General features: G+C 37.9%; 1 protein-coding gene across 1 annotated transcript; it reads left to right on the plus strand.

Moving 5' to 3' along the window:
* The first annotated feature begins 677 nt into the window (after positions 1-677).
* LOC121858617 (E3 ubiquitin-protein ligase SHPRH-like) lies at positions 678-15,108 on the plus strand. Its single transcript, XM_042355134.1, has 9 exons — positions 678-735; positions 1,893-4,228; positions 4,848-5,041; positions 5,476-5,671; positions 6,037-6,219; positions 6,707-6,901; positions 7,081-8,658; positions 8,971-9,156; positions 9,457-15,108. The coding sequence occupies exons 2-9, from the start codon at positions 1,910-1,912 to the stop codon at positions 10,429-10,431; spliced, it is 5,826 nt and encodes a 1,941-aa protein (XP_042211068.1). The 5' UTR covers positions 678-735; positions 1,893-1,909; the 3' UTR covers positions 10,432-15,108.
* Positions 15,109-16,926: the final 1,818 nt, after the last annotated feature.

Genomic DNA, 16,926 nt, shown 5'->3' on the forward strand with positions numbered 1-16,926 from the left:
GGTTGAAAATAAGCTACCAACCAATGTCAAGCTCATGGTATCTGACCTCCTTTTAGGCTGTAGAAATTTATTTTGAGTAAGTATTTAAAATAAAAATTATAGGATTAATGTTATTTGGAATAATTAAATTGTTTTCTTTCAAGTATAAAATATTAATCAAGAATATCCGACACCTTAAAAACTGACACTTCAGCTGACTAAAATAACAGTACATATTATACTATAACAAAATGTATAGTTCCTATATTCGTACATTTATAATTTATAGTTTTATTCTAGTGATAATATATAGATAAATAAGAAGTTCCTTGGTCGTCACCTTTAGTCATCCCTACAACACAGAACACTGCCAGTACACACGTAGATAACTCTATAACAATTTCATTAAACATTAAAAAAATCCTATAAGTCATATATAATTAATAATTGTTTATCAAATTAAAATAATAATAATATAAACTGTGGGAATAGATTATTTTATCATCCTTTTGTGACATATAGTATATATACAATAGATGACAATATTTAACCCACTACAATAAACTTACATTCATATATATATATAAACATCGGGTTCTAATAAATATAATACTCTAATATAATTATGTTATCTGGCTTTATAAATCCTCGTAGTATTAAGGTTTAAAGGTTTTGTTGATCATTAATAGGAAGACATCTTAGCGTGAGGGGGAGCGGCTGTGAGGTTGTTGATACACAGACTCAGTAACGTGTGAGGTAAGGGAGATGGTTTAGGTAGAGGTTTTATTCATTTAAATCGTCATAAAAGTTAATAATTATTTGAACATGTATATAGGTCTACCCAGAAGGGCATGTATGGACTGTCGTCTTTGAAGTGTGTATAAGAGCGAGTGTTGGTGAGTTAGGAATTGGTATTATTAATGAATTTATGTTTCACTGGGAGACCTTGAGGAAGAAATAACTTGCTAGACAGAAATAACTCTGGTAGATTTATTAGTTGTATTGACACCTGGTCACTGTGTCAGCCAATGATTTATAAACAATTTATTTAATATTAATGCTCATACTGTATTTTGCACAATTTATTATGGTTTTATTAATCTCAATGATCATCTTTGGACATTTTTATTATCTTGTGTGGATTCATTTACTAATGCAGTTGATAAAAAAATTTGTACCTATAAAACAGAAAGAAATTCACATCTGGCAAAATTCAGTTATATAATTTACTAGAGGTTAGGTTAGGTATGTGTGGTTCATTTTCTGTTTCAAGATATTGTACTGTACGCTTTTCACCTAAAACAAGGTTTCTTTTTCTCATCAAATCTGCATCATACAAGTATTGTACATTGATTCAGTTTGTATATAGACAATGATGATACTGGTATATAGCTTAACATGGGTACAGACAGTGCAAGTATACAGTGTTTACCTTAGGTGTACAAACAATGATAAACAGAAAGTTAGTACAACCAAGGATAACTAAAAAGGCCATCAGATGCTTCTCTCCAGTAAGGTCCTTTGGGCAAGTCTAGAATGGCTTAGTACAGTACTGTGATATGACCCCCCCTCCCCCCAGACTTAGTATAAGCTTCATATCATCCTTGTTCAAAGTTCACTTGTATTACAATAGAGCGACCTCTTGTGACATTTGATTATGTACATTGGATCTCATAAAGATTAGGCACCCTAGCTTATTTCACCTGATGATTAAACACCCTAATGCTGTTACGTTAGGTTAGGTTACATTACATTGCAGTGTTTGATCATCAGGTGAAATAAATGGGATTCTTAGTCTTCACCAGATACTTTTTAATGATGAGATGTAAAAATAACGCCTGATGTATTATACCATAGTATAAAGAAACATTATTATTGCACATTAATGACTGCACATATGTCTTATCCCACAGAATAATAAAGGAGCATAATGGTGCGCAGTAAGCAGCCTCCACAACAGCTAAATGAGATCCAGCAGAGAAGGGCGCAGTGGAACTTGATCGATGGTGCCGGTCCCGCAGACAACCAGCAGGGTAATGGAGGTGCTGAGCCAAGGCAGGAGGGAGCTGCCCCACCGCACGAGAATAATAGAGACGACATTGCTCTCCTGCTGAACGACGATCTTATTGACGATGACGACAACGATATAGACTTCATACCCGGAGCTCTGGGAGATCCGGCCTTACGACCGCGAGAAGTCCACTGGGGTAGGTTTGCTCAAGTCAGGTATGAGGATGGAGATGATGACTTCGTCGACGAAATTGATGACGAAGTTGTTTATCAGCCAAGGAGAGAGAGAGTTGTACGAGAGAAGGTGAACTATGGTGAGTTCAAGAATGTACTCGACAAGTCCCAGTTTTATGCAAAAGTTTCAAAATCTAATGAAAATTGTGTTGTTAGCCCAAGGAAAGAAAGAGATAAGAACAATTTCTGTCATTTTGGAAATATAACTTTCAAACTTAAAGATAAAGTAACAAGTGAAAGCCTTCATCAGATACCTTGTACAGAGTTTTGGGTGTATGTGAGTGTAGAAGCTGATACTAGTGCCCTTTATTTCGAGTGGAATTCTGAGGGGAGGCCAAAAAAATCAAAACAGAGGAAGCTTTCTGCAGTTAATTTTCGCCACTATATGATAGAAGGTGTGTTGGATGTGGAGGTGTGGCAAGGCTTGTCCACCCAGAGATATTTTGACCTTAAGCTAGAGAGTTTCGACGACGCCACCGATGAAATGACGTTGAATGTTTTCCTAAAGAATGGAGGTGTATCTGATTTAAAACATCCCAGTGAAAGAATCCGATGTAATGAGTCCTTGGGAGCCGTTGTGTCTTATTTCTTCGGTGTTCGTACGTTCAATTACACGGGTACCAAGAACCTGAAGCACAACGTGGAAGAGCTGTTCTCTGCCATCAAGAAGTGGCACAGCGATAAAGAATATTGCGCTCTAGATGTACAACACCCGAGCTTGATCCCACAGTTAAGACCATACCAGAAGGCAGCTGTAAAGTGGATGTTACACCAAGAGAAATTTACTCAGACAAAGAAGAAAAGTAGTGATGGTTCGGGTGATCTTCACTGTCTGTTTGTGGAGATAACAAGCAAGGATGGTGTGACTCTCTACTTCAACAGATACGGAGGTTTTCTGGTGAAAGATAAACCTCTGGCCATCTTGCCGACTCCCGGAGGTATTCTAGCGGACGAGATGGGATTGGGAAAGACCGTGGAAGTGCTGTCGTGTATGTTGTGTCACCCGAGACAGAACGTTGAAAAGCCGGCCTATCAAGAACCAGTTAGTATTGAATCACAGAAACCTAATCGTAAAAGGTTAACTGGTAATGATATATTCACCCTAGATGGAGAGCCACAAGACGAGGGTGTCAGAGAGTCAGTCACGGGAGACAGTACGAGTGAAAACATTAGCGTGGACTCTGGCGTAGGTGACACAACAGATCAAGTGAAAAATTGTAAGGCCCAAAGGAACAGAACTCGGGGAAAAGCCGGCAGAAGGAAAGTAAAGTCAGACCCTGTGGTGCCCCAAAGTTGCATCAAAGTACACATACCAAAGAGACAGACAGAACAAGACAAAGGTAAAGTGAACAAGAGTGGTAGACCAAAGAGAGAAGCAACAAAATTCGTCTGTGGTTACGCTTCCTTCGGTGATGATGATGATGATGAAGTGGACAATTACAAGCCGCCCACAAAGAAACGTTCAGTTAAAAAGACACTTCCCAAAAAATCTACTTACAGTGTTGAGCAAGAGATCTCCGAGAGCTCGTACTGGTCTTCTATTGAGTCTGCTATTATTAAAGAATGCTGGGATGGTAATGCCAAAGAGTACAAGAAGGAAGGATCTTGCAAAGAATTTCGCAAGTTTCTTAGGATGAGGAAGAAGGATCCTTGCTACTTGATGTCCATGAAAGAGAGACTTCAGATTGTGTACACCAACAGCATGGCTGAATACAGTGCCAAAGAGTTTGTGAACCGAGTGACAATTCAATGTTTTTTTGACACAAAAGTAGCTCAGAAGAGTTTCTTTGAGTGTGTCTGTGGGTCTGCGGAAATTGAGAGCCGCGACGAAAAATTCAGAGTACAGTGTTCGTTGTGTAGTTTGTGGCAGCATGCGAACTGTGTGCAGTACAACATGATGGACCCTTATAGAGGACTGTACATCTGCCCTCACTGTTGGACGCAGGAACCGCCTGTGGTGTCGGGAGCTACTCTCATTGTCACGCCTTCTGCCATTGTCTATCAGGTCAGCCATACACGCTTATTAATGTTGTTGGATATACAGAGGATAAGAGGGAAGTATTGGGACTGATCAGTGTATTATTGTGGCTTAAGGTTAAAAACTCTTTTGTGTAAAGTTTTAATGTATGTTAATGTTTTGTGTAGTCACTTCTCCAGGGATCTTTTCCTACTATTATTGAAATATTGTTGAGCTTAAACACCTGCCAGACATCTATTGTTCATGTGTTAAGGGAGGCAGGTGTTACTAGAAGAACCATTGTTTACCTCACCTGTACCCACCACAGACTGTCTTCATTATTTAATTGTTGATCCTTCATTTTGTCCCAGTCCCCCAGGAGCGGCCATCTCAAGACTTACATTCTATACTCCTTAAATTATGTCTGTTAATATTAGGATCAAAATGAGCACAGGTGTATTGTGTATAAGTTTCTTAATTGTATTTCAGTTTCTGTTTGATTTTAGAAAGTAACATAAGTTATATTTCTCACTGTATTTGTATATACTGTATACATTTTCAAAAGACTTCTCTCAAAATTACAAAATGCTTAAATTGTCAGAATTTTCACTTGTGACTAAAAATTAATATTTTCACAGGAATTCATTCTCTGATTTTATGTTTGCAGTGGGTGAATGAGATTATAAAGCACCTGAAACACAAAGCTATTAGGATGTTGGTGTATAAAGGTGTGGCAACTCAGGGCTACATGCAGCCTCACTGCCTAGCCAACTTTGATATTGTCATTACCACCTACGAGACCCTCAGCCGAGAGCTGAACTACGTCGACTTACCTCACAGCAACAGCCAGATGGGACGAAGGTGTGTTATATATCGGACCCGTCAGTTGTACCAGCCGAGCTTCTCATTGTCAGAACATTGTTTTCAGAGTAGGAAATGTAGATCACAAGTGTGTTACATCCAGCCATGATTATACTGAACAACCCGCTATAGTCGCCAATATCATGTAATTCACTAGCCAATGGCACACAGTCATCTCCCCAGAAGAAAGTATTTGGTGTACCAAATGCCATTGAACTTTGTAGTCTACAGACAACTCATTATCATCCTTGATTTAACATAAACTAAAGTAGAATAATCCTAGTAACAAATATTGTCTACAGAATTTAGATAGCATTCTCAGTCTGCACACCAATCAACTCTGTACAGGTTTTATAAGCATAAATAAGCTACAGACACCTCAATGTAAATCTAAAAAGAATAAATTATGGTCAGTTATCTATTCATTGCGTCAGGTTCCGACATCCCAAGAGGTTTATGGCAACACCGTCCCCTCTGCCGTGTGTCGAATGGTGGCGGGTGTGTCTGGACGAGGCTCAGATGGTCGAATGTACCACCAACAAGACTGCCGAGATGGCCCTCAGACTCGCTGCAATTAATAGGTGGTGCGTCACTGGCACCCCTGTACAGAAGACAGTGAATGAGCTACAGGTTGGTTGATGCTTGTGTTAAATAAATTAGAATTAATGTGATTTATGTTAATAGAATATACATACCTATATTGTAGTTTGAGTTACCATACTGTAAGCAATTCTCTGGTCCAGGTTAATTAATTTAAATCTAGTGCACATATAGTATATGTTAATTCTAGAATGCAGCACTAATTCCTATTATTCAAGTTCTCACCAGACATTCTTGAGGAATGATGGTGATGAGTTGTGGGAGAGACTGTTTCTTGTTGTTTGTATGATTGTACCTGAAGCTATCACAGTTTTTCATGCACAGTATTTTTGTTTTGCATCATTAACACTGTTACAATTAAGTAATGTTTCTTATACTGTACTGTACTTAACCAGGGTCTGCTGTTGTTCCTGGGAGTAGATCCTTACTGGGTGGCTCAGTGGTGGTACAGATGCCTATACTTGCCATACTGTCACGGCATTAAAGAACCTCTCCATGATCTTGTAGCTCAGTACATGTGGAGGAACTCTAAGAAAGATGTCATCCACCAGATCGACATCCCACAACAAATTGAGGAGGTGAGGCTAATACCCACGTCTGGAGGTTTGTTATCTCACTAGATTTCACTTCTTATGTCCTGGTATTCTTAATACTGTACCAGTAGTTCTCTGTAACAGACTCCACCATATTATGAACTTATTACTCAATCTGTCATCACTACTTTTAAGTAAGTGTCACCTGTGTGCCTTTCAGAAAACTTTGACTTCCCAGTGTGTCTGTGTTCAATGATTCTCACTCAGTTATTCTCCAGAGACTGTATTTAAGATTTTTCAAGTTCTGTTGGATGTCAGATATTGGTATAAAGAGTTCAGGGAGGAGGGTGACGGGAAGACCAAGTTGGAGTTAGAAAGTTTTGAGAAGGACTCACTAGATGTTAGGAGATTGGACATCTAGGAAGCTGTGTCATGTTTTCTAAATGAAAGTATCATAATGTAAAAGAATAGGGTGTGAGTAGGTATCCCTTTTACTTTTTTTACTTTTTTAACATTGGTTTGCTGTTCATAGGTCCACTGGCTGTCCTTCACACGTGTTGAGGAGCACTTCTACCAGCGCCTGCATACAGAGTGTTCTTATGAGGCCCAAAACAGACTGAAGAAGTTCCCTGACACAAATATCAAACTTAGCTCTCTGGACAGACTTACCTTCAATTCTCTCATACAGCCACTTCTTAAATTACGTCAAGCGTGTAACCATCCACAGGTAAGCATGAAGGCCGTAGGATATTTAAGGCTTTGCTGATCAGTGGTGTACCTGGGCTTTTAAGACATTGTACAGTGCAGTATAGCTGATATTGAAACTGCTGGTGATGCATGTAAAAATTTTTATTTTAGTAACTGAATTCGTGAACCTGTTTTGTAAGTGTGGCTTGTATTTTCCAGGTTGTGAAGGGGCAGTTCTTGTCAATGAACCGCAAGACCATGACGATGGAGATGCTTCTAGAAAACCTCATCAAGAAGACTAAATTTGAGACTGAAGAGGCTCATCGTTTGTTGATCGCTTCCATGAATGGTCTTGCCGGTATAGCTATCATTCAGAAACAATGGCCACAAGCTGTTGACATGTACCGAAATGTGCTGAGGTCCATAGAAGAGCACACAAACATCAAGACTGACTGTCTGCAGCGTCTTCACACCATTCACAACCTGGCTGAGATCCTGGAGGCTGGTCATCAAGGCATACAACCCACACTGAGGGACGACTCGCTCAGGGAGGAAGCGGAGACCATCCGTAAACGCTACCTGCAGCATTACCCACAGCAGGTCACTGCGGCTGACTTAGAGTGTACCCAGAACTCTAAAGCTGTGGAGACTTTAGAAAATAATTATAATTTAGGTACAAGTTGGTGGCTGGCGGCCTTGCAATCTTTTGACAATGACTTTGTGCTGGAGATACGAGATGAGATTTTGTCTTCGTATTCTAGGTTTGAGGAGCACAAATGCCTTCTCTACCCTGTTAAAACTCGGGCACACTTACAACTGGTATTGAATGCTGAGATGAAAAAACTGAAGGATCAGAGGCTTGATATGATTAGTGGAGTGAGACATTTACAAACTCTAGATTCGGCTTCCTTGCTAGATGAAGCCATCGATTGTCATCTGCGTCCGATGGAGTCGGAGCCACCCCAGTGCTTAACCTGTGCCACACATGAATTCTTTGAAGACTATGAAGAAACCCTCTTTTCAATGAGAGAGTTAAAACACAGCAGAACAACTGGGGTATCCAAAGAAACAAAGAATGTTAAAGACAAGGTCCAGGTGATGCAGGCCACTCGCCGTGGAGACTGGGGTCAAGGTGAGACTGAACGAGTCTTGAAATATTTACAGACAAAATCCTTAGAAAGGGTTGAGAAAGAGATATATGAGGACTCACAGACACACTTTAAGGTTTGGGAGGCCACTAAAAAAGAATTCAAAAATTACCGCATACTGTGGCGAGCTGTGTTTGACACTGTGTCCGCCATGGATGAAGTGAACATGGCCACGATCCGTCTCCGTCTACGTTATCCAGACGAAGAAGTTCCCAAGCAAAAAAAGAAGAAAGATGGTGGTGACTTGGAAAAGAAAATAGAGGCCCTTAGATATGTGATAAAGCCAGCTGAACTATCTCTTCAAGAGTTAAAGTTAAAATCGGACAAGATCATCGCCACGAACGACTTGAAAATAAAGTTAGGCCAACTTCTATATTTACAGAATCTTTCAAAGACAGATTTTGGAAAAGATGGCGGTAAAAATCTTGAACCTTGTCCAATCTGCCAAGCTGAACTTGGGGAGAAGTGGGCAGTTCTCCTGTGTTGTCACTGCTACTGTTTGGAGTGCATGAGGACTCTATGTAATAGAGGGTTTTATGAGATGGACAGGTGTACAGGTTCCGTGAAGTGTCCCATGTGCCGCCAGCCAACTAGAATTCGCGAGATTTCTTATGTTGACAGCAAAGCAAAGGAAGAGATGGAGGTCAAGGTGAATAATGTTGTCAATAAGTGAAATATTCAGTTATTATATAATGTACGGCCAAAGAGATTTATCCAAAATTAAATTTCGGTAAAAGGGGAGGGGGTCACCTGAACATTCTCCACCCTAGCTTAATTCACCTAAACACTAATGCTAACCTAACCACATCTTCCCAAATAGTTCTAGGGTGGATAATCTTTGTGACATGAACTGGGGTGGAGATTATTAAGGTGGCCCCAAAAATATTTTATGGTTACTTACAATTATTATTTGTGAAATTTAATAAACTATTGAAGCTTTATACCGTGTTGCCTTTGACAGGTACAAGGGAGTTTATCTACCAAAATGGAGGGAGTAGTTCGTCTCATGTTGAAGATCAAACTCGCTGATCCTGGTGCCAAAGTCCTAGTGTTTTCGTCTTGGGTGGACGTTCTCAATGTCATAGCCGATGCCTTTGCCCAGAACGGTATAACATATAGAGCTCTTCACCAGCACTCAAAGTTTCAGGTTGGTGGTGGTGTTGTATTATCTATCGCTCGTTATTTATCTCATTCCTACATTTTTATTCGTCAGTGACATCCGACAGTTTTCTTTGTCATACATTAGTCATACTTTGTGATGACGGTATTTTCTTTGTTTATTTTTTCCTGACACTGGACTCATAAACTTGAGTGAACTAAAGAGTTTTGTGTGAACTGTATGATGAACTATCTTTAAATGCTTGCAGTATCATTCACTTCTCACTTATTTCATATGAGTTGGAGGGATAATGATTTTGTCCTTATCTAATCTGTCTCTGGTCCACAGAGACATCTTGCATCTTTCAAGGCCAATAGCCAGATCACAGCTCTCCTGCTTCCTATATCATCTGGTGCAAACGGACTCAACCTTATCGAGGCTCGCCATGTCATCTTGGTCGAGCCTATTCTCAATCCTGCTGCCGAGCTTCAGGCCATTGGAAGAGTTCACCGCATTGGCCAGACCAAGGAGACTATTGTCCATCGTTTTTTGGTGAGAGGAACGATCGAAGAAAGAATGTATCACATCTTACGTCACCACTACGATGCACGCCACACCGATGAGAACACAGTAACTATTGAGGACTTGAAAAGGCTATTCCTCCACTCAAAAGAACCCGAGGTACAAAGGGAACTGGCTGGGAATCAGAACCAAAGTAATAACGAAGACAGAGTTAGTGATGACCAGGATAATGAAAGTTCAAGCAATGTGGAGGAGGAGGAACAAGACTGTAAGAATGTTGAACTGATCCATAACAAAGGTGAACAGCCATCATCATCACCAAGAAACCAGACTCAAATAAGTGAATATCAGAGAGAGGAATCATCAACAAGTAATGCTTCTCAGTCATCAACCAGTAATTTCTCACAACCATCAACCAGTACTTTGTCACAATCATTAAGTAATATTACATGTCATCCCTCAACCAGTAATCTCTCCCAATCATCAACTAGCAATTTATCTCAGCCATCAGTCAGTAATAACTCTCAACAGTCATCCAACAGTGATTCACGACTATCACCAGTCAGTGTGTCACAGCAGTTTGGTGATCAAGAGCCTCATTCACATATCATCACTTCACATCACCCATTACAGCAATCAAATATTTCTCACCCATCAACAAGTAATGTGTGTGAAATGTATGCTAATAGTGTATCTCATCCTACGATAAACAGTGTGTCTCAACAGTCGGTCAGAAATGTTTGTCAGCCGTCTTCCGACACTGTGCCTCAACCTTCATCTGTCAATTTATCTGAACCATGAATTCATAAAATGTGTTTGTCATTGTTCTTAGATCATCTGCAAGTGACTATTTGTGTATAATTCATCTCCAAGTGACTGTTTCTAATTCATCAGGTAGTGACTGTATCATGACTGAATGCACAGTTATCAGGACAGTCAAGGAATCTTACTGTTCTTCATGCTACCTTCATCCATCGGCCAGGGATAATGGTAGAACAGCTGTTTTGCATCATAATAAGTACAACCTGAACATCCACTGGATGTGTTGTGTTGCTTCATCATAAAATAACATTATCATTCACCCAGTACCAATAATACATCTGTTGTCTGTGGTTAGTAATACAATATAATACTATTTGGGCAATTACTGTATTAACAAACATCACTTAACAGATATTACATGGTATATTTTCTCTGTAAATTCTACCTAAAGAAGAATCGTATTGTTTCTTGACAAAAATGTTTTGAATGTAAAAAAAAAAACATGCATGTATGAAAAGTTTTATCTTACTGTAGTTGTGTATGTTGTGTAGGGCACACCAGTATCAGGAAGGCCTCCATCTTGGTGAATAATGGCTGTTTCCTGCTGGGTATAAAGACATGTCAGGGATTACACTGCCACACAGGGGGAAGCAAACTCAATGTTAATAAGATCACTGAGGTGACAGTACAGTACTTAGTTAGGATATATTACTGAATACAATGTTATGTATTTTGTATGAGGCACTATTGCATGCAGTACAAGCAATTTTTTTTTCCGTTAATCACTGTGTTCTACACACATTGTAAGATAACATTTGGAGCATGCAAGAAGAAGTGCACAAATTGCAGGGAATACTGTATAGACATCCTCGCAAGCTGTCAGCATGACTGAGTCCGTGGACACAGACATCTTCGCGAGTTGTCAGCACGACCGAGTCTGTGGAATCTAGAATTAGTGGTCCAATAGTAGAATTAGACTCATGGTTGTGGTTGCTTCACTGTGGTACCCCTCGGGTAGATACTTTTTTACATAACTGTACATTACATTTATATATTGTAGTTAAAAGAATAAATTAGTTTACAACACCACACTTCAGCACGTCAATGACGGATGATTGCCGTATATAATATTCAGTGACCTCCAATAACTGACAATTATGATTTTTGTGATGGAATAGAAAGCTCAGAGAAAATTTGTGTGTGCACAAGATTACTTAAAATTGTTTTAGATGTCGGTGTATACCATAAATGTGGTAAATAAAACATTTGTACCTAATTTTTTAAAGGTGTGTTGTATGTTGAAGCTTGTTAGCTCCTCCAGTTACAGTATACTTTGTAGCCATAATTTCTGAAATGACTTTTAATGCTGGATGGTTTACTGTGATCACATTTTACAGTATACACTTTCTTGACACACATTGAAAATTAAATTAACACACAGTGAGTGTTGACTTGGCCTCTAATTTATGTTGCGTATTATTATCAGTTTTATTTATTTTACTCTTAGTTTTATTTTATACTGCAGGCTTTTTCTTGTTCAGTTTATTTTAACTACTGTATTAACTGTACTCTTTTGACACCTGATGTGCAGGAATAGATGTGGGATTGTTAGTGCTCATTGTCATCTTGTACAAGATCGTTTTACCCAGAGCAGTGAGATCACAGAATTTTTCAAGGTCCTGTAGGAACAAAATAGTTTCTACTAATTCTGTACAGGATTTGTGTATTTCTTAATGCCTGTTTTATACTTTTCTTAACAAATCTGTTCCTAAGTACAGTTGCAATATGGTGATAGGTAGTAATGTGATGAATGTATAACAGAAAAGGGGATGAATGTTTATGCATGATTGTTTTGGTTAGTTACACAATGATGATGTGTGTTCAGCATGGGTATCTTCTGAAACACAGACTATTGGTCCAGTAATACAGTACAGTACACTACTCCCTACATTGAACTACTACAGTGTACAGGTAATGGCACCCCTTATAGAATAATTTTTTAATAATTGGTTTACAGGAGTAGACGTCAAAAGAGATACGTTGGTACTTCACGACAATCAATTTATAAGTATTTTTTCACCTTCGTATGCCTACACTGTGCAGTACTATGTATAATTGAATGGAGTTTATACATTTGTCAAGAAGAATTTTATCTTCAAAGAGTAAAAGTGACAATACATGTATTGTTAAGGCTTTTAAGTCTGTGTTAACTTTAAGGTTTCATTTTGAACCTAACTGGTAGAGGAAATTGATTATTTGTATTTTATTTTTGCTACAGTACAGTATATGAATATTTCATGTTTATTTCCCTTATACATTACAAGATCTGTAAATACATTTATGGGATTGTAAATAAAATAAGATTAGAAAAAGATTATTCAGCATGTTTGGGATAATGAAACTGTCCAAGTCTGTGTGAAATGCTTAGTTATATATTATAAATCTTTTAAGTTTTATTTCTGGATGATTGACTTGGGTTGCATTTGATTTCCTGTAGATAATATTTTTTTTTTAAATTTCTCTTATTTGATCGATTTTCATCAGAATAGTTTTATTACTATTCTTTATATACACTACTACCTCGAGTTATTTTTCCTGTGTGTATATTTTTCATTCTCTCCCTCGTATCTGCGGGCATTTATTGATCTCTCTCTTATAGTTCATTTTACTAACTGGTCCATAACATATACATATATTCTAAACTCTACTCTACAAGTTCATAAAAGAATGTCCAGATTTTATTATATGTACAGGTACAGTATAAGCATTTAAAATTTAGGCATTCTTTTATTTTTACTTTTTTGATGACTGTGTTTGTGGCAGCTAAAGTTTCTCCAACACTTACATTATTATCAGGTTCTTGTTTACCTAGTCGTTTTTAGCAAAGTGGTTCTTATGGTTTAGTCATTTTTAGCAAAGTGGTTCTTATGGTTTAGTCATTTTTAGCAAAGTGGTTCTTATTATTAAGTTAAATGTTTATCAGGATTCTTGTTTTAGTTTTTGTACAGGTTCAGTATTTCATAGCTTTGTTTGCTCTTCAGTAAGTTAACGGAGAGGGAGCCAGTTGCCCCACAAATCAGGGTGGTGGTTGAGGTAGATTATCTGAATGGTAATTCCTCTGGTTGATAATGTCTTTTCCTTTAGGTCACCTAAAGATTAGCCCCCCAGCTGATTACTTGGTTCTGCTTCTGCATGTGAGTTGTATCTGAAGGAAACAGGAATAGTGTATCGTCATAAGGAGGAGGAAGCAGTAATGGCCGAGTGGTGTGGGGAAAATAAATTTGTTAAAAAATTTGCAGAAACTGGAGAAGTGTGGGGTACTGTATTCATTTTTACATGATTTTATTCAACTTTATTTCAATTTAACATTCTCTCTTCATTTGTTACTACAGTACATGTAGTCTTTCAGGCATTTTGTAGTGAAGCATATTAGCATGATTCTTTTCTTCCTGCTACTCACTGTGATATTATTGATGATTTTATCATTGTTTCAGCATAACACTTATCATGCCAGGTAATAACACTTGTAGTCTGTATTCACTCTTGTGCATTTTTGTGATTTTAGAATTTTTTAATATGGTCGTTTGTGTCATTCGATATCATACATAGATTTTTGTACTGTAAAATGGTAATTGTTATCACTACCTTGTGATGCTCCAAGGATCTCTGAGTTGCGCTTGTGGTAATAGTTGTCCTTATTTTTGTATACAGTACCTTCTACAATAGTGTTCCCAGGAGCTGCTTCAGTCTTTACCAGAGGAATGACTTAACAACCATCAGATACCAGAGACGTTTAAGAATCTCTCACCACCAGTTTTTTAACCAGTTGTATATGTTTGTTTATAACTTAACTGTTTTTGGTCCTTGGGCAAGAAGTGTAGCTACCCTGTTCAGTGATAGCACAGTGCAGTAAAAACATCCCCCTGTCCATTGGCAGAAAATAGCTAACATTCAGTCTGAAAATAATGACCAGAGCATATGGACTATTGTTTGTTTCTTATTGATACAGTGCTGAATTATTTATTTTTCACCCAAGTTGGGCAAGATTGTAGATATACAGTAATGTATTGTATTTGGAGTTGGTGGATAGATCATGTCTACTGTATGCATTATCCTTGGAAATTCAGTCCTCTTATTCTGCCCGATCATGTTATTTGTCCTGCCCACAGCAGTGTGAATAACAAAAAAGTGGAAATTTATATATACCTTTTTTTATGCATGGCTTTAACAATATTATAGTTTTAGGAGGAATCGTCCAGAATTATTAATGTTTTCTTTTTATAGTTAGATGCATATCTAAATCACTGAGAAACTAAACCAAGTACTACTGCCAGTAAGGTACAATTTTTGTAATGACACAAATTTTATTGAGTAAAGCACGAATTGTTATGTTTTACAGTGAAGCCTTGATTTAACTGACTACATGGAGAGGAAAGTCCATTATCTCAAGGTTCCATTAGAGTGTGAAATTCCCATCTCACAGATTATATAGAGAAGCCCATTATATGGAGGTTTCTCTATGTGTCACGTTATTTAGGATGAACACTTTGATGAGGCATAACATGGACTGTACTCTTCTTCACTGTGGAGTTTCACTTAAGCAATACACATCTGGATGACGTTCATTCCATTTGAATAAATTTATGTGTATGTATTGAAATTAATTGTGTGATAGAATGTTTATATTGATACAGTATTAAACTTCCATATATAAAAGATTTGTTTTAAAACCATCGAGACATATTTATTCATACAATTGTTATATGTACAAGTTTACAATTTGTTCATTATAAAGTTATATATATATATATATATATATATATATATATATATATATATATATATATATATATATATATATATATATATATATATATATATATATATATATATACTGTATATATATATTATATCATATCATTACTGTAAAAAGCTTCAGATCAGTAATCCCTCAAAATGTTGTACAGTAATTCATAATTATATAAACCAACTCATAGAGATGACTCTGTACACGCCTCTAGCCAAACCAACTGTGAATGGGTACTTGACATTGTTTAGAGAAGGGAAGGTGGGTGCTGTGACGTGTGCCGGGAGCTGTTACTTTATGTACAGTACTGTGACTACGCCTGGTCTTGACTGCCCTTGGTACTTATGGCGTCAGGTACAAAAGTTGGTGATGAAGTTGACGTTGTAACTTTAATTTAGTAGTACTTGATATTATACCCTGCTCGCTCTTTCTCTCATCATCATCATGCACTATTGTGTTATTGTCAGGAATGTGGGCAGTAGCGCGTATGTTACTGCTAATTAAGAGATCTGACTGATCCTTCACCAGACGAAGCAGCCACAGTGCAAACCTACCACACTGTACACGCCAGATAGATAGATATTCAGTAAAGCTTCCATACGAGTTTATAATTGGTTCAATGTTTATTTTTCGGACATTACAAAGGAAGATTGAAGTGAGATATATATTCTGGGATTGATTGATGGTATTGAAAATGCCCTCCGTCGATATTTCTTAAAAAAAAAGCAACTGACTTGTGTCCAGAGCCAAGATATAATATCCTGCCAACTTTAAACCTTGGAGACAATAGGCATAACGCTAATTCTGGGGCTTAGAGACACACCCAGACTCCCAAAATGGTATTGTGCCCCGAGTGGACCCCAGAACTGGCCCCAACATTCGAGTGGTGGTGGTGGGCAACAGGGCGGAGGTTATTACCGAGACGAATATTTGGGTGATCCTAAATAGTCTCCGTTTTCTCGTCTGGGTAACTATGCTATTTTTCCTCCAGATTCTCAAGAGATTTGTACGTTAACGTTTTCTCCCCACATGAAGATAAAAGACACGGTTACGATACATTTACGTTAGCATTAGGGTGTTCAATTATCAGATGAAATAAATTGGGGTTCTTAATCTGTACAAGATCCAATTCCTTGTATAATCTTGACATCATTTTGGTCACAGTCGTTGTGTTGCAGCTGACGTGAGACAACTGCATAATATTCTCACGTCTTCAGTTTGAAGGAAAACTTTGTACACGTACGACCTGAGTATCTAATTTTCCTTATTGTATATATATATATTCATATTTTCTTGCCTCCAGTCTGTTCTGAAGCAAAAGTATCACATAGAGATCGTGGCCAAATCTTGTCAAAATTGTATCTAGCTATTATGTTCTCATCCAGTTATTAGATAAAAAAAATAACTTACGAATCCTTGAGAGTCGTAACCCAAGGCTCACACGAAAACAAAGGAATATCAGCAGCTACAAAGGGTTAAAGTTAGGCAATATTTAAGATGGTGTAAAGTTAAGTGTTCGACCAAGAGCGTGGTGGCGGTTGCTCCTCCGGATATCAATTCAACCATCAACAACATACCAGGATTCTGTCAGGAATTTAAAATCAATGGAACCTGGCTGTGTTCCCCCTGTCTATAGTGGGCAGGTGACCTCGTTAACTAACATGTGGCATCATCCTCAGATAAGCTTGCACTTTTTTGAGGCGCTAAAACGATGGAGTCGGCACCTG

Source organism: Homarus americanus, unplaced genomic scaffold, assembly GCF_018991925.1.
Source record: "Homarus americanus isolate GMGI-L3 unplaced genomic scaffold, GMGI_Hamer_2.0 scaffold74, whole genome shotgun sequence".
Taxonomy (NCBI): domain Eukaryota; kingdom Metazoa; phylum Arthropoda; class Malacostraca; order Decapoda; family Nephropidae; genus Homarus; species Homarus americanus.

What these genes read in the sequence shown, in the direction of transcription:
- LOC121858617 (XM_042355134.1), top strand. Translation starts at nt 1,910, where the DNA reads ATGGTGCGCAGTAAGCAGCCTCCACAACAGCTAAATGAGATCCAGCAG. An exon ending in CTTCTGCCATTGTCTATCAG is followed by an intron (nt 4,229 to 4,847) that starts GTCAGCCATACA and finishes TTATGTTTGCAG; the next exon opens with TGGGTGAATGAGATTATAAA. An exon ending in AAGCGTGTAACCATCCACAG is followed by an intron (nt 6,902 to 7,080) that starts GTAAGCATGAAG and finishes TGTATTTTCCAG; the next exon opens with GTTGTGAAGGGGCAGTTCTT.